The sequence below is a fragment of the Tenrec ecaudatus genome, chromosome 4, assembly GCF_050624435.1.
Source record: "Tenrec ecaudatus isolate mTenEca1 chromosome 4, mTenEca1.hap1, whole genome shotgun sequence".
Classification (NCBI taxonomy): domain Eukaryota; kingdom Metazoa; phylum Chordata; class Mammalia; order Afrosoricida; family Tenrecidae; genus Tenrec; species Tenrec ecaudatus.
The window spans coordinates 35,285,111-35,306,051 of record NC_134533.1 but is presented as its reverse complement, the minus strand read 5'-3'; the positions used below and the strand labels follow the sequence as shown (position 1 = coordinate 35,306,051).

The 20,941-nt window shown below is 48.7% G+C and overlaps 1 protein-coding gene across 1 annotated transcript in view; it reads right to left on the bottom strand.

Annotated features, from left to right (window-relative positions):
* The window catches only part of PAMR1 (peptidase domain containing associated with muscle regeneration 1), a 94,167-nt gene that overhangs the window by 33,825 nt on the left and 39,401 nt on the right, over positions 1–20,941 (bottom strand). The window contains exons 4-6 of the mRNA XM_075548366.1: positions 6,151–6,265; positions 1,347–1,564; positions 639–746 (exon numbers count right to left, since the gene is read on the bottom strand). Of these exons, the coding sequence (XP_075404481.1) occupies positions 639–746; positions 1,347–1,564; positions 6,151–6,265 (441 nt within the window). The remainder of the gene's footprint in view (positions 1–638; positions 747–1,346; positions 1,565–6,150; positions 6,266–20,941) is intronic.

Sequence of the window (20,941 nt, the reverse complement as noted above, 5' to 3'; positions counted from 1 at the left end):
TACTTCTTGCACAAGCAGAGAATAAACACGTGACAGCCCTGTGAGCGAGGGGTTGGGCGCAGACCCACCAGCTGCTCCTCGTGAGAAAGAGAAAGCTGCCCCCCCGATAAAGAGTCCTAGTCCCAGGGGCCCCAGATAGGGTCGTGATGAGTCAGAGTTGACTCAGTGGGAGGAGGATGGGGCCATCTAGCCAATGCCCTTACTTGCTACCATGCACACTACCCACATACTTAGATGGACCCTCCGAATGCGAACTCGGGACAGATCTTCGCAGGGACAGACGCAGAACTGGAAGAGAGCATCAGACAGTGGGTTTCCATTTTCGATCTTTTCCCAATGCCTCTGAGATCTGAATGTGATCTGAGGCCATTGAAGTGTATCTTTTTGAGAGGTTTGTGTGTCTTAGGAGGGTTGGAAGTAGCAGTAGGTAAATCTCGACAGGTCCAGTCAACCTGATATAAAGGGTGCCCCACCTTCCTGAGAACCACTCAGTGGGCGAGGCTGGACTCTCTGCCCTCTTGGACAGGCAGGCCCTTCTTGATATCCAGGCAACAAAAGCCCTTTCAAGTTCCCAAAGCCCTCTCCTTTCCAGGCTCCAGTGATGTCTGAGCTTCAAATCCCCTTATAGATATACTCACGACTTTCACAGTACCGCCCGGTGTAGCCTGCCAGGCAGGCACACTTGTAGGATCCGGCTTTGTCTAGGAGGCACGTGCCGTCATGGAAACAAGGAGACGAAGAACAGGCTGTACAAGAAAAAGACACGGAGCAGTGTGAATTGATGTCTTTCCGCCCGGAGGCCTGGCGGGACTTGTTTTTAGGATTTGGAAATGTCTAAACTGGGAACACTGGTGACTGATCCCATGGTATAATTCCCGCTTTGCATGTGGCGGGCTCGGGTCTATGGCTGGCCAAGCCACAGCCACCACCTGTCACGCAGTGGAGGCTCTCATGCTGCTCTGAAGCTGAACACCTTTGCCAATACCATTGCCCAGGGCTCGTTCTGCTCCGGATCCAGTCAGTGCCCTTGACCGTGAGAGGCCCCCTAAGGAGGGCGCCAGAGTGTGTACAATGTGTGGTTCCACCCCTCAAAGCTGTGTGATCCTGGCACAATTACCCAACCTTTCTGGGCTTCGGCGACCACACCTGGGAAGGAATATGACTTCCTATTTCTGGTGCTGAGTGGACCTTTCTGAAATGCAGCCCGCCGTTTTCCATTTATTTTTGTTAGGTAGGTTACTTCTGAGAGCCCAGCATGAGAGGTTTTAATGAGCCTGAGCAGGAAGAGGGGCAATATCTGCCTGGAATAGAACCAGAAAAGGTTATATTTGTCTCCCTGGCTTTACCTGTGATCTGCTCAAAAACGGCGTGGAAGCCATCAAAGTTCTTAGAGCCATCGGAATGGAAGAGGACGTGGAGCGAGGAGCCCGTGCTCTGAATGGGAGCCGGCCGCTCGTTGCCACAGAAACGCTTGATGATCTGACTGCCACTGTTGTCCCCGTCGCGGACCTCAACGTAGTCATACTGGCACAGGTAGTCAAACTCCAGGCTCAACATGACAAACCTGCAGGAAGAGGCGGGACAGAGAACAGGGCAGCCTTGGACACTCCTAGGTCTTGTGGAAATTGCCAAAGTCTCAGGATGAGCAGCAGGTGTTGAGAAATGATGGAGTAGGCGGCCTGACAGGAAACAGACCTGGGGGATTTAGGGTCAGATGAATTTCCTTTACTGTTGGGGTATATGTACAGGATACGCATGCATGCACACACACACACATGCATTCCCAGGTATAGACAGCATGCCACATGCTGATCAGAGACTCTGCACATCCTGGTGCCTGAGATCGCTTTGCCTCTCACCCTGCTTGGCTGGGCCCTCTGCCTCCCTCAGACCTCAGCTAAATATCTCAGCCTCAAACTGTTCCCTAAGCATTCTTTCTAGGAGGTACCCAATGCTCCTCCCAGGGTTGAACCAAAGTTAGCTCCTTGTTGACTGTTCGGTGCCTGGCTCCTCCACTAAGATCCCAAGTTCTAAGAGGGCCGGAACATCGATCTGTCTTGTCTTACCATTGTTCCCAGAGTGCCCAGTCCAGAGCCTGGCATACAGTAAATACTGTTGAATAGCTCATTGAATGGATCCTACTTTATCACTCTTCTTAGAGGATGGAAAAGCATCTATTGTTTTTGCAAGAGCGAGCAATGGAGGAGGAAACACTGTGTAATCATCTCAACTTGAAGGATCCGCCAGCAATTATCTTCTGAAAGGTTGACCAAGCAGCTGCCTATCAGGATCCCAGGCATGGGAGCGAGCTGGTAAACTGGTGTCTTCAGTCTCAAGACACTGGGCTACATCAGTTCAGAGAAACAGGCGATGCCATGTTTGGGCAGAGATTTAAATGAAGAAAGGGAGTCAGTAATGTGACGGAGCCAGAGGAGAGTGGTTCAAGCAGGGGACTCTAGGCAGCAATGAGCTTGGCATGTTTGGGGAATGAAGCCAAGTCCAGGGATCTGCAGGGTGCTGTGTGAGGGCAGGAGTGGTAAGAGTGAGGTCAACATGGGGAGCAGGAGCCCCATTCTCTGTGGTTAGGGGTTTGGCTCTGATTCCAAGTCCCAGAGGACGCCACTAGGAGGGTTCAACGCAGAAATAATCACTTAGGAGTTTAAAGAATCACTCAAAAAAAGAAAGCATCACTCTAGCTCAGTGGTTGGGGGTCAAACAAGCCTTTCACAGAGGTGGCCTAGGAAAATCAGAAAACACCTATTTCCAATGGTCTTAGGAACCAAGACACGGCTCCTCTCTCTGTCTCCAGGTGGGTCTGCCCACTTGAAGATATGCCCACATACGGGGCTCACCACAACATGAGAAACTACATCAAAGGACTGTGCATTACAAAGGTTGAGGGCCTTAGTTAGTCTTAGACTGTGATATCACAGAGCTGACAAGGGTAGAGACAGGGAAGACAGCAGGCCGTGCAGAATAAAGTCAGAGTTGGGGGTGGTTTGAGATGGAACAGGGGCAGTGGAGACGGAAAGGCTTGGACACACTAGGGATTATGTTAAGCGTGAGAACACTGATGGGATGGCCTGGCTGTGGTCGGAGGTGGGCAGAGGGGCATCCAGGACAACCACTCAGCTTTGGCTCAGCATTGTGCAAATGCTTCTGAGTACAGCCATCATTAGGATCCTCCTGGCCAGGAGGCCCTGGTTTCATGAGCTGGAGAGAAATCTACATATTTCTAGGCTTCCCTAAGACACTTTCCTGGGCAGGTGACATGCTTCTCAAATCATTTATCATTTTGTTTGGAGTTTTTTTGTATCTTAGAAGAGTTCTGAGGGGACCACTTGGCCTGGTTTCTGAGCAGCTGAAATATTCACATGCGGCATTAATACCTGAGCTGATCATCCCTGGGAGACAAAGACTCGAGCCCAGTAAACAGAGCAATGGGGCCTCTTCACTGCCTACTTAATCTAGGCTTCTTTTGGGAAGTCCAGCTGATAAACCTTATTCGGAACCCCAGGCCCCAGGGAATGAGGAGACCAACTGCCAAGGGCTGCTCAGGAGGATGTGTTTTACAATGGACACCTCCAGGGTGGGTTCCCTTCCTGGGAGGATAGCATGCCCTTTGAGACGCCATCTACCATGTGACAACCCCTGGGCTCATGGATCCATCCAGAACAAACCGCACTTACTGAAACCTTGCTTATATGAGGGGGTACCCCACAAAAATCAGAATTGCGCTGGTGGAGTGGAGCTTTTGTAGTATACAGTATCCCCACCAGGCGAACATCCAGCAACTCGCTCGCGTTAGTGAGCCCAGTGGCATTTCCTGGCAAGGTTCTCTCTGGTCACCGTGAATTTTTTCATAAAAGCAGTTTCGCTCGAACCTTTTTTGGGGGGATGGCTGATTTAAGAGAACAGCGTGCAGCTGTGAAATTTGGTTTCCTGCTTGGGGGAAAATGCTGCAGAAACTGTTGAACACAGTTACAAGAACAAATCTATGAGAAAAGCTCATTGTGGGGGGAGGTCAGTGCTCATAGGCATCTTCCCTGAAGGCAGTCCCTGCCAGACTGCTGTCTCCCCACACCACAGGGGTGGGGACCTGTGACCATTAGCTTGGTTCCTGTAGGTGGAGTTCACACCCCAGATAATGGTCTCTATCAGTTGAGCCAGGGGACAGGCCAAACTGGCTCTGTGACATCCAAGGTTAGACTGCTATCCTGTACCTAGGATCCGCCCACCTTGTCACATGTATACCCCAATCCCTCCTCTTCCTATTGTGTGTATTTCCCTAGACCACCCCCTCTCATTACTGTATTATCTATAGCACAACCCCTTCCTGTGAAGTTTGTCCTCACCTGTAATTAGGGGGCTTGCATGTCCCCAGAGAATATAAAAAGCCTGGGCTAGAATTAAATATCTCTCTCTCCCTCCATGTGGACCACCAAGCGGGGCTGAGGTGAGCATGCTACCATGAATTGTGTCTGACTCCATTTATTTCAATACTTCTATCTCTCATACTCTCTATAACTTTACTATGATCTTTTTATCGCTGTACAATTGTGCCTACCGGATCCGTAATGATGTGTTAGGGGCTGGCTTCCCCTGATAGCTCATGTGTACAAGTGATTTTCTCATTTCAAAAAAAGTGAAATGTTGATTAATGACAAACCTTGCTCTGGATGGCCATCAACTTCCCAAATGGAGGAAAATGTCAACTCATTCTGCATTTGGAGGTCATTCCACCAGGTCAGACTGTTAATCAAGCTTTCTATTTAGAGGTTCTGAAAAGATTGTGTAACAGTGTGTGACATCAATGGCCCAGGTGGTGGCAGACAGAGGACTGGTTTTGCCACCATGACAATATACCTGCTCACACAGCCATCTCAAGTGTCAGTTGTTGGCAAAAAGCAGTATGTCTCTCTTGCACCACACATCTTATTCACCTGACCTGGCTCTGTGTGACTCCTTTCTGTTTCCACAATTGAAGAGGGATGTGAAAGGACAGCGATTTCAGGATGTAGAAGCGGTGAAGAAAAAAATGAGGGAGGTACTGTCAGTCATACAGACAGGTGAGTTTGAAAAATGTTTCCAAGAATGTAATCTCAGATTGGACAAATGTACTAAGTGTAATGGAGAGTACTTTTGAAGGTAATATGGTTGTTTTGTAAATATATATATATATATAAACACAGCTTTGGGGGGGGGAATCCAAGGGTTTTTTTTGGGGGGGGGCATTTCGTATGCAGTGGATAACTGAAGATATCCATCTACAGAAGCGCTAAGTGGCCAAGGTTCCCAGAAATCTCCAGAATGGGTGGACCGCTGAATCCTGGGAGAGACAAAGGAGCCGTGCTCTCCAGGGGCAAGGAGATGCCCCGGCGGCCCCAGTCCTTTGAACATTTCCTCTTACAAGCACCCAGCAGGCACCTGGGGGACATTCTGTTTGGCAAAGTGAGGGCCAGCAGAAGCAAGGAGCCCCTTCAATGAGACGGGCCGACACAAGAGCTGCAACAGTGGACTCGGCCATCCCAACCATCGTGGAGATGCAGGACCAAGGGCACTTCCTTCCTGGAGCTGACTCCGTGGAAACCAACAGCCAGGATATCTGCTCCAGGCACAAAAGCGCGGCAGAGACTAGCGCTCACACAGCAGGCCTCTTGGGTTCTCCATCGACGTTTGCTATGTAGGACGCATCGTCATCTGGACGATGGTCGATGGTAACTATTTGCTGATTACTGACACACACTGTAAAAAGGGATGGTTTGTTTTCTACACAAGGAAGAGAATTGATTTATTTGTTGTGGGAGTGGAAGTCATTGTTCTGAGAGCAGAAATTAAAACAGCTCCAATAAGCAGAAACTCTGGTCTAGAGTACATATTCCTTGAAAACTATATTTATGCTTTTAATGTCTTCACATCCCACCCATGGATCTCAATGTAATACAGCGGAAGGAGGAAAGAACCGCTAAATACTTGTGGGTGCATATATTTCCCTCAGTATTTGTGGGTATTCTTTTTGGACCCAAACCATTTGAACCCCACTGTTCTAGGGTGATGAATGACGCATTTGACTAAGATCCAGACCCCTCCATTCCTTTATTGTGTATCCTTATGACCCCAGACTCCATTTTTCTGACCCCAGCACCTTACCTTAGTTGGAGGTTAAACCCAGGCTGGGCATGAATGGTCCACTCACAGTGAGCATTAAGGGGGTAGCTCTCCAACAAAATTTGACCCCGGGGGACCTGAAGAACCTGGCCACATCCTGAAAAGACAAGATTGGAACACGGAGGTTGGACTCAACAGGAAAGAAGCAGGAGAAGGTCGCAGACAGCAGTTGGCTCATCCCACATCCCTGAGAACAGGAAGGAAAAGGAATAGAGAGGTGCCATTGACATCATTTCTCAAGCACTTGGCACTGTGTGAGGCTACTTTCACAGGTAAATATTTCTAATCCGCCCATCAACCTGGGAGGGGAGGTGATGTTATAGAAGTTTTCCAGCTGGGAAAATAGATCAGCTAAGGGTCGAATAAGTAACTTGTCCAGCTACCAAGTGACAAAGCCACGATTCTGAGCTTCAGCAAGTCCAAGTCACTTTATCATCCTGCACCTCCAAGACGGCCCAATGCCAGTCTACACCCCCACCCCTTACAGGACTCAGAAATTTGCCTCCCCATAGCTGTACATGATGCCGGGACATTGTATTTCCTGTTGGGAGTCTATATCTTCATGAGACCCTTTGGGTCAATGTTCTGTGCCCACCCTCCACTGCGCAAGTACACTCTCAAAGCAACTCATAGTTGTGACTCCAAGTATCCATTTGTATGTGTGTTTTTGTCATTTATGAGTTTTATATGTTAGTTTGTTCTATGAGTAGTTCTTGAATGGGTGACACTGGAAGAAGTTATTTCCAAACAAGTGGATGAGATTTATGATTTTTACATTCTTTTCTAGATTCCAATCCCCATTATTCAAAACAAATTCTTATTAGAAGACTTCAATTAATAAGCAAAGCGAAATTTCATTAGAGAAGGACTCAAGTTTGAGGTAGAAGCAAGAACCTAAAGCCCCCCAACTCACTCTTGCCACCATCCTCTAAGGTCCCCTCCAGAAATCCCTACGACTTAAAAACTACTGATCTAAATCATCTTTAAATTAAATGACGGCCTCCCTGTGAAGACAGACTCTAGCATGCAAGCTGAAGTCTTTCACAAAAGCGTTTTGGCAGGTGTCTTTTAGTGGCTTATAGAAAAAACAAATTTTTGATAATGCATACAAATAATATTCTTCACCAGGGGCTGGGAAAACCTTGCTCCAAGGGTCAAATTTGTCCCACTGTCCTTTTTTAAAATAAAGCTGTATTAGAACAGAACTATGTCGATTCATTTACATAGCGTCCATGGACATTTCACGCCAAGACAGCGGTTATGTAGCGCATCTAGCCTAAAATATTTATTATTGCTTAATAAACCTTGCAGGAAAAGGTTGTGTACTTCTATCCTATACCCAGACTACGCAGTTATATCCAATTAACATCGCGGGGGGAGGGGGCACGAACAAAAGCCACAGCGCCACCAGTGGACACCTCTGCACGGCAGAATAGTGGTAGAACTGTTTCTACAGAGTCCGAAAAGGAGAGCAAACTCTGCCTCGACAGGCTGTCAGACTGCGGGCTTGTGATTTTGGGTTTAAACTGTTGCCAGTTTGTCCAATAAGGCCTGGTGGTGGCATAGAAGATTTCGCATTGGGCTGCTGACGCTCAAGATCAGCCGTTCGAAACCACCCACCCCTCCGAGGGCTAAAGGTGAGGCTCTGTGTTTCTGTCATGATTCCCAGCCTCGGAAAGCCACGCAGGCAGGTCTCTGTCCTCGTGGGGCGCCGGGAGTCAGAATGGACTGGGCGGCAGTGGGGTTTTGTTTGGATTCTGAGGTTGTACATTCACCTGCGCACTAAGATTTGGGTGTCCGGGGGCTCCTCTGACGGGAAGCGGCCTCTCTATTTTCCATTGGGAGCGCCTGCTTATACAGCCCATCCTCCATCCTGCTCCCTCTGGGGCCCTGGGCTCCTTGCCCACCCTAGTCCTACAACAGTCTATTGGTGGCACAGCAGCTAAGCCCACCTTTCAAATCAATAAACTAGATTTCATTTTTCGTTCTGTTCTTTAAGTTGCCGTCAATTCAGCACCACCTCAGGGTGACTCCCTGTGTGGCAGAGTGGAACTATGCTCTGCAGGGCTTGCAATGGTGGATTCTTTTCGGAAATAGATAGCCAGACCTTTCTCCCAAGACAACTCTAGGTGAACTAGCACCTCCAACGTTTTGGTTAACTGCCCAGCAATGTAATCGTTTGCCTTCCCAGGGATTCCCAGGCCTCATTCATTACTCCCTTGATTGAAGCTACCCAGTGTGCAAACTCCTTCCAGTGACCTTCAAGACTGTCTCTCCTTGCCAGATCTACCCCCTGCCCAATTGCCACTCATCAGCTGTTCCTGCCGCTCCAGTTCCATGCCCACGGCAGGCTGGCACTTGCTGTTTACTCTCAACCCCCAGGGCACCATGCCGCCCCATCGGCATGCAGCTGACTCCTTCCTCTGGGAAGTAAGCTTAGCTTCCCAAAAGATCTCTGGCGATGCAGCGGCTTAGTGCTGGACTTGATTGACTCACTAAAATAGACCCTCACATGTCCCCACTCGTTATCATGACTCTGCTTAAGGGGCTTCCTCACGCTTTTTGCCATTTAAAATGATCTAGTTTTCCTATTTCTGCCACACACCCCTGTCAGTTTGCCATACTGTGGTGGCTTGCATGTTGCTGCGATACTGGAAGCGAGGTCACCCACATTCCAAAGACCAGCAGGGCCACGCGGATGAGCAGGTTTGGGCGGGGCTTCCAGACTAACACAGACTAGGAAGAAAAGTCTGGTGATTGGCTTTTAAAGAGCAGATATTTCAACGGCCCCTCCCCAGGAATGAGAGGAGCGCTGTACTGGACATTCAAGCTCAGCCCAGGGGAGGGTAGCATGTACAGTTCAGAGAGGGCCCTGGTATTTCTGTTGGGGGTTATGGTGGGTGAAGGGGAGGAGCACCCTCACACTGGGAAGGGAGGCTAAACAATCATTGCAGAGGAACGAAGTGAGAGTAAACCCAGTTTTATGGTCCGGGGTCGACACCTCTAATGTGTTTCTACCCAACCCTCAGTGAAGTACCACATGGACTCTAGGCACTATGATGAACTTCGACACTGGCCTCCCCAGGATCAGCATCCCCCAAATGTCGCACCACAAGGCCTTGATGTGGAAGCCTCGCTGAATGAATGGGGCCCCACCTCAAAAGTACCTGTAGCCCGAAGATTTAGTACTGACATTCCCTGATGGGAGAGGAAACAAAGGATGCTTCCACCCAAGACTGTGGAAATGGCAGTTGTTGGACCTTGCATGGGACCCCTGATTTAGTGGGTGTCAAGTGGAATGGGACCCACACCACCATATATTTAGTATCTCAATGTTCCCCTTGCATTCATATGCCAGGTATTAATCTGATAGGCAAGCATCTGCCTTTGTAAGGAATGTTCCAGGAAACTTCCCGCTAGTTGTGCACCAACCCCACGCTCAACGTGAACCGAGCTGAATCTATTAAGAAACCAGTCTGTACAAAGCAACAACTCACAGTATGCCGTTCACAGCTGGACCATACTCCAGTAACCCCCTCTTCCTAACAGTACCTTACATTCTATGCCATTGGATAAATTATTGATGTTATCAATGCAATCACCTTATGCTCCAGAGTGATGGTTGATAATGTTTATCTCTTTTTTTTGTTTTTCATTTTGTTGTTGTTGTTTTTCATGAAAGGAAAATGTCACTGCTAAAGTAAACCAGAGTCGTTCATAACCCATAGATGAGCAGATGGATTCTGGGCTCCCACTTCTAGCCCCAGTCCAAAACAGTTAGTTGCTCTAACATGGCCCTGCTCAATATTCACTTTCACGAAGAGATCACTGAAGATAAGGGTGTTACAACAAAGTGTGGTGAAGAAAGCAGATGGTGGCCGGCTGTCAATTGGAATAGTGGCTGAGGTCTTAAAGGCTTGTATTCAAATACGCAGCCATCTAAGTGAGGCATCAACTAAGTCCGCACGGAAGAAGCACACCAGCCTGTGTGATCCAAAGATGACAATAACAAAATCCAAATATGATGAAGGGAAAAGAGCGTAAATTGTGAGCATCCAATTTGTAGAAGGCTAAGGAGGACAGTCGGAGTCCAAAATCCATCTTCAGACTATGTAGTCACACTGAGCCTCTTGTCTAGCAGATGCCCTGTGGCCAAAGGCCAGGGATGAGAACAGCTGTCCTATCAGACAGAACAGCTGTAAGCTTTATTATGGTGGATTGAACCACAGGGCAATATACACGGTCAGTTGACCTCCTTCTTGATCCAAATCTGAATTTGCTTGTTCCACGATAGAAATTTCTTTTCTTTTTAATATTGCTAATGATCTTGTCCTCCTCACTCTTTATTTTTATTGTTATATTAGTATTATTTATTTCTGTTTCATTTTAGTTCTGTTTTTTATTGTTCCTGTTGGGTTTCCCAGTTTATGAAGCATCGAAGGAGAGGATGCATAGAGACAATGCCTGATGCAATCATTTACTGGGGATTTTATTGCAATCCTGATGGACCACAGCCGAGCACTGCCCTACCCACTTGCTTTGGGCACTCCATCAGGGGGGGTCATATGATGGAGGGGACGTCATGTTTGACGAGGGAGAGGGCCAGTAAGGGTGGTGGAGACCCTCCACGACATGGGCTGGTACAACAGTCGAAACATGTAAGCGATTGTGAAGACCGCGCATGACCAGGCAGCCTTTATTTGGGTTGACCAGAGGTCTCCATGAGTAGGAGTCAACTCAAGCAGATACCGATCTCTTTATCTCTGGCCTACCAATCACCTGTCTATCTATCCATCTGTGAGCTGATCATAAATCATCAGTCACCTATCCATCTGCTTATTTATAAATCATCTGTCTATTTACTATCATTCATCTACCTGTTTATCAGTCATCTCTCTCATATGCCTGGAATGTTCCCTGGCATATAATCAATAAATTCCATATGAATGTGGTAGGAGCCCAAGTAGTGTAGTGGGAAAAGCATTAGTCTCCTAACCAAAGCTTGAACCCAGTGCCCCCTCTGATGGATCAAGATGAGGCAGGCTGCTTCTCCAAAGCTGTGCAGCCGTGAAAGCCCACGAAGCTGTTCTACTCTGTCCTCTGTAGAGTTGCTGGGAGTCAGATAAGCCTGACCAGCGGGTTTATCGGTGTGCTTATTTCCTTGGGGGGGGGGAGGTTCTGTAGTAGCAGTACGAACTAGCACTAACGTGCTGTGGCTAGTGCTATCAAGTCAGTCCTGACCCACAGCGACCTTATGCATGGCAGAAGGAAACACCGCCAGTCTAGTTTAATCCTTACAAAAGTCCCTAGCACAGCTGTTCTCAACCTGTGGGTGGTGACCCCTTGGGGAGTCAAGCGACCCTTTCACAGGGGTTGCCTAAGACCATCAGAAAACACACATTTCCGATGGTCTTAGGAACCGAGACACCACCCCTCTATCATCTCCAGGCGGGTCGCCCGCATGCAGATATGCTGATGTGGTGAGAAAGAAGCTATCTCAACCTTCGCACTGATGTTGGCTTTTTCCTCACACTGTCGCAAAATGTGGCGAGGTGGTTTACCGTTGTTACAATGAGACTGCTACCCATGCTACACCATGCTGCAAGACAGAAATTCATTTAGTTGTCATTAAAAATAAATATTTCACCATTTGTAAGTACATGTTGTTTTGGATTAATCACTATACTTTAATTATGTTTCATTTATAACAATGAAAATACATCCTGCCTATCAGATATTTACATGACGATTCATAACAGTAGCAATATTCCAGTGATGAAGTAGCAACGAAAATAATTTTATAGTTGGGGGGTCACCACCACCTAAGGAACTGTCTGAAAGGGTCCAGGCCTGAGGAAGGTTAAGAACCACTGCCCTAGGAGAGCGGTACTTGGGAGAGAGAAGGGAGGTGACTCCTCAAGGTCATGGGGTGGGGTGTGGGGATGGGGTGAAGTGAGAAGGTTCTGTGAGGGAGGGGCTGAGAGCAGAGACTCCGGACCAGCTTGGTCCTCAATAGCTTTCCAGCCTTAGCCAAGTTCCGTCACTCCTCTGGGCTCCGGGCCACCTGACTCAAGAGGGAAGAAAATTCCTCTACCCCATATGATTTGCGGAGGCTAAAAAGATTACCCAGAGGAAGTCCTCCCAAGAAACATTAGCTATTGCAGAAAACAGTGACAGAGGAGGGATTTGAACTTGGAGCTGTCTAAGACCAATAGGTCTTGACTGAGATGTTAAACTACCTTAGGAGCATCCTGACTCAGTCTCTTTCCACTCCATTCTGAAGCAGTAAAGCTTTCCAGCCCCAAGTGGGATGTATTTAATCTCTGGCTGGCCCCCACCTTCAAGTGCACGTGCCTTCTTCCTGCACCCCTCATGGGTGCCTCATCACCCACTTCTTCCGATATGCCGCAGGGGTACCATGTGCTCTGCTCGGTGTACGACCAAAAAAGCCGTCTCCCTGCACAGCCCCCAGGGATTGGCGGCTTCCCAGCCTGCAAGGTGTTAAATCCTGGTTCCCTGAGTGAGCCTCCTGCTGGGGAGCCCCAAGTTAAAACCAGCAGCACATGCCGCCAGGCCTGCTTCTGGTTTTGTCTCTCCAGATGGAAGCAGGAAGCAGGGTCCCTGGGGCCCTCTCCAAACCCAAGGGGAGCAGGACTCATCTGCACTCAGGTATCCTGGGATGGGCCATTGGAGGTCTAGCCAGCTCCCCAGCCTCTGCTAGAGCCCTGCCAGGGGCTGGCCCAGCATGTGAAATACAGGGCGCCGGGTGCCCGAAGTCTTCCCTCCTTTTAAATCATGCACCCTCCTTCCCTGACGGGGCAGGCAGAGTTGGCCCCCACATGGGGATGGCTTCCAGCCAACCGGAGGCAGAGGCCCCTTCTTGGAAGTGGGCTTGGGCAAAGAGGAAGAGGTGGAAAGGGGCTCCCTCCTCCCCACCTCAAGGGCCTCCTCAAATTCCCAGTCCACTCCGACCTTTCCTCAGGGTGTCAGAGGGCCTAGGTGCAGGGCCAACAAATGACACCTCTCTTCCAGAGCACAGCAGTGACCACAGCTGCCTGTCCTTGTGAAGAAAGCGCCACCGGCCAACCAAGCAGGTGGTCCTGCGTCTGAGAGGCCAGAGCTGGCCAAAGGCCCAGAAGGAGTGCTCAGACAGATGACAGACGCCCTCACATTGCCTGCTGTAGGGAGGGAGGCCGTGTGCACTTCGTGTGTGTGTGTGTGTGTGTGTGTGTGTGTGTGTTTGTGTACGTGCTAGCTGCATGGACCCCGCTGCGAGAGAGCTTAGAGGCAATCTTCATGAATTTCTGAACCAGTGAGAGAGTGGGAAGGCTCCCAAAAGACACCTTCAGCATTCAGACAGAAACCCTGTCTTCACCAGCATGGTGGGTGGGGAGGAGGTACCAGGAGTGAGACACAACACGCCGCTGACAAGGAGTTGCTTGTTCTCCATTGGTTTAGATTAATGTTAACCTTTTCTCTTACAAAGAAAATAGCCAAGTCATTGGTATCCAATCCATTCTCATCAATAGTCACCCTACTTAGGACTTCCGAAGCCAAACCCCTTTCTGGGAGCAGACAGCCTCCCTTCTCCTGAGCTGGGCTGAGGGGTTTGAACCACCAACCTTCTGGTTAGCAGCCCAATGCTAACCAGGGGGCTCCTTTAGAAAGGAAGGACGGACGAGGAGCATTCACACAGAGGCACCAGCATTTCTTCCCTCCTCCAGCCATCACGCAGGAGCCAGTTGCCCAGTGTGGGGGGGCAGCCTGGGGAGCCACGTGTGGGTGGAAGCTCAGTTCAGATGTTTGTGACCTGTGTGACCCTAGAAGGAGCCTGGTGGCACAGTGGTTAAAGTGCTCTACTGCCAACCGAAAGGCCAGTTCAAGTGCACCAGTCTTGCTCTGTGGACGAAAGAGGAGGCTGTCTGTGTCTATAAAGATTGACAGCCGGGATTCTCCAGTACAGTCCCACGTTACCTGGGAGCTGTGAGTCAGAATCGACTCCAGGGCTGTGGTGAGGACCTGAGAGCTGCCTACAAATTCCAAGGCTCCCTTTCCTCATTTGCATATGAGCATCCCACTATTAGCACCCCCTGGGCTTTCTCTGACTGGCTTTAAGGATTAAATGAAGAGAGACTGTCCTTACCGCACTTAGGACTGTGCCTGGCTACCCGGAGTGCTCACTACATGGAGAGTCCAGTGCTATTGCTCCTGAGTCTTGTCGGGATCTCAGACACAGTCAGTCACCAGGACAGCCCAGTTTCTGGGTTGGAGCTGCCTGCAGTCTGGTTGGTGTCCAAGGGCTTTGGCCACTGCATCACCAGGGCCCCTTTGTCACCCTAAAGGGGGCTTGAAATTCAAATTCCAAGAGTTCAAGGGTTCCCCCTTTGATTTGGTCTCACCCCAACATCCTGCACCTCCATGACCACCGAGCTGAGAAACAGATCATGAGGCTTTGAGATCACGTTTTCGAAAAGGCGAGACCCAACATCCTCCAACCTCCTCCTTCCCACTCTCCTTGCTCAATGGTCGCTCACTGCGGAGAATGACTTGGTAGGGAGGATTGTCTCTGCTGTAGGGACTCTTCAGACTGGAGGACCACAGGGTCACCAAGCAGGTCCCCGGCCCCTCCTTTCCCTGCTCTCGCTGCAGCTCCAGCAGCTGGCCCCAGTCCGGAGGCCTCCTGGCACCTAGCTCCTTCAGGAAGAGCAGACCCCTGTGGACAGAAGTGCTTGTCCATTTCAGGTCCACAGACATTTGATGGTTTTAACGTGCTCGGTGATTTTGTTGGGCTTAACCAGTATTTTTTTTTAACCAGTAGTTTCTTATTGTTTCGACAGGAGGAAAGGTCTTTTTGGTTGCCGGCATCCTAACCAGAAGCCAGCACTGATGGATGCGCACTTTGACAACATCTAATCCTCGGTCAAGGTTAAACAGTAATTCCCTGGAGTCAGAGGAGCTTCAGCCCATAAAATATAAAATGCTGGTTATCATTCAACATGGGTTTGAGGAGACTGCCTCAGATATAAACTGTCTGGTTTATATTCGCTTGTCTCTTAGGAAGTTCTGGTTCACCATTTTCCCTCTCCTAGGCTGTTTTCCTACAAAGAAAATAAGGAAATGAATTTGTTTTGTGGCCCTGCCTTGGTGACGCCTGTAGCAGCCCCATGTGCCGGGGACTGGCACTCACTAGAGGGAGGGTTGGCGACATGGTTGGGTAGGTGTTGGACTGCTAACTGCAAGGAGGGCAGTTCAAACCCAGCTGCTGCTCTTCAGGAGCAAAAGGAGGCAACGGCTCCCATAAAGATGTACAGGCTCCAACCCCCTAAATAAGGTTGCTATGCGTCAGAACGGACTGGATAGGGATACGTTTCCGGCCTATCCTGGCTATGTGCCAGCCTCCAGAGCAAGGGCCTTCTGGATAGTCCTTCCTGTCACCCTTACAGAAACCCTTCAGTGGACTCACAGTTACCATTCCCTTTTTTAAGTAAAGAAACAGAAACATCCAAAAATCGAACAACTTTGTCCAAAGTCCGGAGAAGAGCAGAGATTCGAATCTACATCCAGTAGTACCACCCCCAGACTGTAACCATCCCCTACCCCCATGCCCAGGGAAACCCAATGGGGCTTTTTGTCTGGGCAGCTCAGCACCCACAAAAAGCAGCAGTCAGTTGGGAAGATGAGCTGGTTTTCAGTAACGTCGCTAGGGGGCGGTCCTCCCACCCATTTTTCTCTCTCAGATTTGTTCTTGCTCATTTAATTCTTCTCCCTCCTGGTTTTGGCCCCAGGACCAGCTTATACACATCCTCCTCCTCTTCCTTCTCTTCCTCCTGTCATTATTCCGTTCTCGCAAATATTTTTGGACATGGCTTATGGCCAAGTCCTCTATCCCTCTTCCTCAGTCTAAAATATGACCAAGAAGATGACATGTATTAAAGGTGTATAGCCTCTCCCATCAATCCTCTGTCAGCCGGGCTGCTTTCCCGACCTACGGAGATTCCCTGGGTCCTGCCGGGACTGGAGGTGAGGGTTACTGGCCTGGTAGATGGGTGAGGCATCTCGAGCACTCGCCAGACCTCTGACTTCTCACTGGTTTTTGTGGCGACGGAACTCAGTCTAGGGCCAAGTTAAATAAATACCACCCGGGACGTCACAGGAGAGGTCAGTCGAGGAAGTTTTGCTTAAAAACACAATTTCCCAATATATAGAGGCCAATGGCGGGAAAGCCTTCATTCTGATGTAAAATCCGTGTCTCTTGCTGCCAGCCTAGAGCTCAGCCCCTAAACACCACGTCCCACTCAGGAACCAACGTCTCACAGAGAAATGGCTGGTCTCAGAACAAGGATGTGGGATGTTAGGGTGACCTGGGAACTTGCTAGACACTCGGAAACCAAGGAGTTCAACCCCTCTTCCCCCCCGCCAACTGATAGGGTGAACTGACGGAAGAGTCTCACTGGCCAAATCCTGGACAATTTGAATATTTAAAGAGTGATGAGAATAGATTGTGAACCACGGGAACTATCAAAATCCTTCCTTTATGTAAATAAAGAGAGAAAGCGAGAGGATAAATTCAGTTGTGGGGCATGAACATAACTGACGAATCTAGGTGAAAGGTATATACGAGTGTACTCTTCTTCCCACTGTCTGAAGATCTGATTCTTTAAAAATTACACTCACTACCATTGAGTCCATGCCAACCCAAAGCTATCCTAGAACAGCAGAGCTGCCCCGGGGGGTTGCTGAGACTAACTGTTATTCTATTGGGAGGAGAAAGTCTTGATTTTCTCCTGTGGAGCGACTGGTGGTTTCAAGTTCCTGACCTTTTGTACTACAGTCCAATGCATAACTACTGCTACTACACCAGGACCCCTCCTTTACAATTATAAGTCAGAGGAAAGAAGAAATAACCCATCCCTTGCCCTTGCCTTTTGAAATTACTCAGCCTAGCACCTCTTTCCCGGCCAGGAAGGTCTGATGGAGACCACCTCAGGGTTCACTGGCCTCAGGCCTTTCTCTGGACTCTTCTGGTTAACGTAACCTGCCCATGGTTGTGAGTGAATGAACCCACCAATCCCAGAATGGATTTTGAGATTTCCGTGCCTTGGGTTGAAACTGATCATCACCAACATTGACAAGGACGCTAGCAAAGGGAAGTTCTTCCGGAGACTGCTCAGTCCCAAACGTGCCTTAACTCAAATATACAAACCAGCTCAGATCCTTTCTGGCATTCACTCATCACTCCTCCTCCATTCTTGGGCTCCCAAGGAGGAAAAAATGCCAAGGCTCTACAGATGGTACCCAGCGGGGAGCGCTTCTTCAGGATGAGAGGGCTGAAAGGATCCCTTGGGCGCCATCTGCTGGGTCAACGCTGGCACTGACAGTGGTTCCAGCCTCAAGCTCCCAGGGAACACAGGCAGTGCAGGGCGCAGTGCAGGGCACAGAGCAGGCATTCAGCAGTGAACCGAATCTCTCCCTCTTGGGAACCCCCCTTATACTTCTTAGTGTCAGTATGAGGTGTGGGAACAGCCCTGACTCTATAAAGGCACTGCAAACTCCTGGAGGTCTCCTCGGTGTCCTCTCATAGGAAGCGCTCCGTAAATGCGTGTGGCTGTGACGATGTGCGGATATGGGTAACTGAATTGAGCGTGTATAACTGAACTGAACCGACTCAGAGTCATCCTCCTTTCCCTTAGTCCACAGCATCGCCCACATTCTAGTATCTTTAGACTCGCCTAAGCTGCCAGCTCGGAGGTGGAAGTCCAACACTACCAGCACCCAGCATCCATCCAAGAACTCTTTTTAATGAATGGGTGAATTACTGAATTAGGGAGTGAGCACAGTGGCCTCAGCCAATCATGCTGTCTTTGATGGTGGCCATCCAACCCACGACTGCCATCACTAGTCTAACCAAGGCGATCTATCTATCTATAGCACCATGACCCCCATGAATCATGTCTGAGAGCATAACGCGGAACCCCGATTCTCGGACACAACACCCATTCCATTCCCTGCTCCGTGAATTTGACACGATCATGTCTGATTTCCCACCTCATTGAGACCTCCAGGGCTTATTCTCTCTCCCAGATTCTTGTGACTTCAATCCTCTCAGTTGGAGCTCTGAGTCAACCCTGGGTCAGTGAAATGACAGGTTGTATCCACTCTGATGCTTCACTGCTGGTGAGCACTGCCCAACTGTCGATGCAGTAACTGCATCGCCTGCCCATGAGTTCCAGCTTCACGTGGTCCTCAGACTTGTGTGAACACGCTTTAACTTATCGCTAGCTTGGACCTTTTCTTGTTCCCTCCATCACTGTCCCAGTCGTTCTTGAACCCTCAAGTCTCAGCCTCTCTCCCATTCGTGCTCACAGAAGAGATCCCATTGACTACGTCTATGAGACTGTAGAAGGCTTTTATAGACGCTCTTAACTGTGGTTAAGAACTGGGCTCTGGAACCACACAGCCTTGGGTTTCCCTGAACTCCACCCTTCCTGTGTGTGTGCTATTGGGGAACAGAACTTCACATCTCTGAGCCGCAGTTTCATCATCTACAATATGGTAGCAAGAACTGGACCTAGTGGGAAGGATGGTTGAAGTGACCGAACAAGGCCTTGCTTGTCAAGTGCTTAGCACAGAAAGTCATCTCATAGCTGCTCCAGAAAGACCATATGTAGGGGACTTTCATGAACAGGTATGTCCACAGTTTGGGAGGCTGGAAGTCACAAATCAGAGCTTTCTCTGTGTGTCAGCTCTGGAGGAAGGGCCTTGTCTCCTCAGCTTATGCTTCCTGGCTCTTTGGAAATCTCTGAGTGTCTTGAGATCGCCCTTCCCCCTCTCTGCTGGAGAGCTGCCTTTGATCTAAAGAGAGGTTCACACAAGATGTACCCATACTACACATTGTCCTGTCTCACACACATCACAAGGACCTCCCAGGCCCAAATGGGATTTGAATCTTAGACATAGAGGTTAAGATTTATAACACTCATTGGGGGGGTGGGGGGGTGGAAGGGAGGGGACACAATCTAATCCATCATGATAGCTTCCTCATCCCTACTTCTGCACGTCCTTAAATCCTGTCATTTCTTTTATGTTTCTCTCATATCAATCCCTTTCTCTTCATGCCTCAAGCCACTGAACTACAACTCCTTCCCGATACCTCTGATGATGGTCTTTACTCTTATGTTCTCTTCGGATGCTGCTAGAATGTCACTTCACTTTACACCCCACCCCATAGTCCTCAGACCCAAAGCCAAATCCAGCGCCCTCCCTGGTAGATTCTGCCTACCTGTTCAGTCTCACTTCTTACCACCCCCAGTGCCGTCTCCTTGCTCTTGCTACTCCTGATTTACTTTCCTGAATGCTTTCTTTCCCACACCCCAACCGTTCTATTCCCACGGACTGGAGGGTCTTCCTTCTACCCACATCTAGGCATAAGTACAGCTCCCTACCTCTCTCAAACCTTCCCTACTCCTGACTCCTTGTAATGAATTATTCTCTCCCTGCCTTCTCAGAACATGTATTCCATGCCCTAGCTCACACCATTTCCTTAAAGCTTCCCACTGCACTTAGAATAACATCTAAACCAGTGGTTCTCAACCTGTGGGTTGCGACCCCTTTGAGGGTCGAACGACCCTTACCAGGGGTCACCTGATTCATAGCAATAGCAAAATGACAGTTATGAAGTATCAACAAAAATAATTTTATGATTGAGAGGGAGGGGTGTCACCACAACATGAGGAACTGTATTAAAGGGTACCAACAGTAGGAAGGTTGAGAATAACTGATTTAAACTCTTAACCCCATTTATCTACCTAGAAGGCCATGAATGATTGACCCCAGTCTATCACTCCAACACCATCACACACCCTTGCTCTTTCTCCCACATATACAAAGAACAACGATCCATCTGATCCAAAGCAGTAGAAGAGTACAAAGTTACGGTCTATATTCCAAAGGGCAGTATAAAATCTAAAGCTGTGTATTACAATTCTAATTCATAGTCAATAACTAATATCACATGCAGTTTTAGTTCTGGACCACCTGCCAGTTTGGCTATTGAAGAACATATAAACTCACCACCATCAAGTTGATTACATCTCATATCAATTCCATTGGATAGAACAGAGCTGCTTCTATGGATTTCCAGGACTGTAACTGTTTATGAGAATACAAGTCTCATCTTTCTCCAGTGGTGCAGCTGGTGGCTTTGAACCACTGACCTTTTGGTGAGCAGCCCAATGGGTAACCCACTATGCCACCAGGGCTCCTGAAGAGCATGTAGGATAATGATCACTATTACGTACCACAGTAGTTACGCTCTTTTTATGTGTCAGATACAGTGAATACTAACCACCTCCCATCATCTCATTTAATTCTCAAGGCAAAACCATCACCTGAGTAGCATTCTTATTATAGAGAAAAGTGCACTGAAATTAGCAAGGCTAAGTGATTGGGTCAAAGTCGCATTGCTATGAGCAGCAAAACAATGATGACTCAGCTTTGTGTCCTTCCCAAGCTCATGCTCCTGATTATTACATGATGTAGTTTCCAGAGAATCACTGCCAAAGGAAGGCCAGACTTCCACCTTGCAGCTAATCATCCTGGAAGATAAGCTACCAAGCACTCCGTTACCAAGAATTTTTGAGGTTTAAAATCTGTAATGAGAGCTGAAGTTTTTTAAACCAGTTGTATTCTGGATAAGTTAACTCCTGGGTTTACTCTAAGGTCTAATAACCAACCCCTTTTCTTCCAAGTAGACTCATGGTGACCTGATAGGATG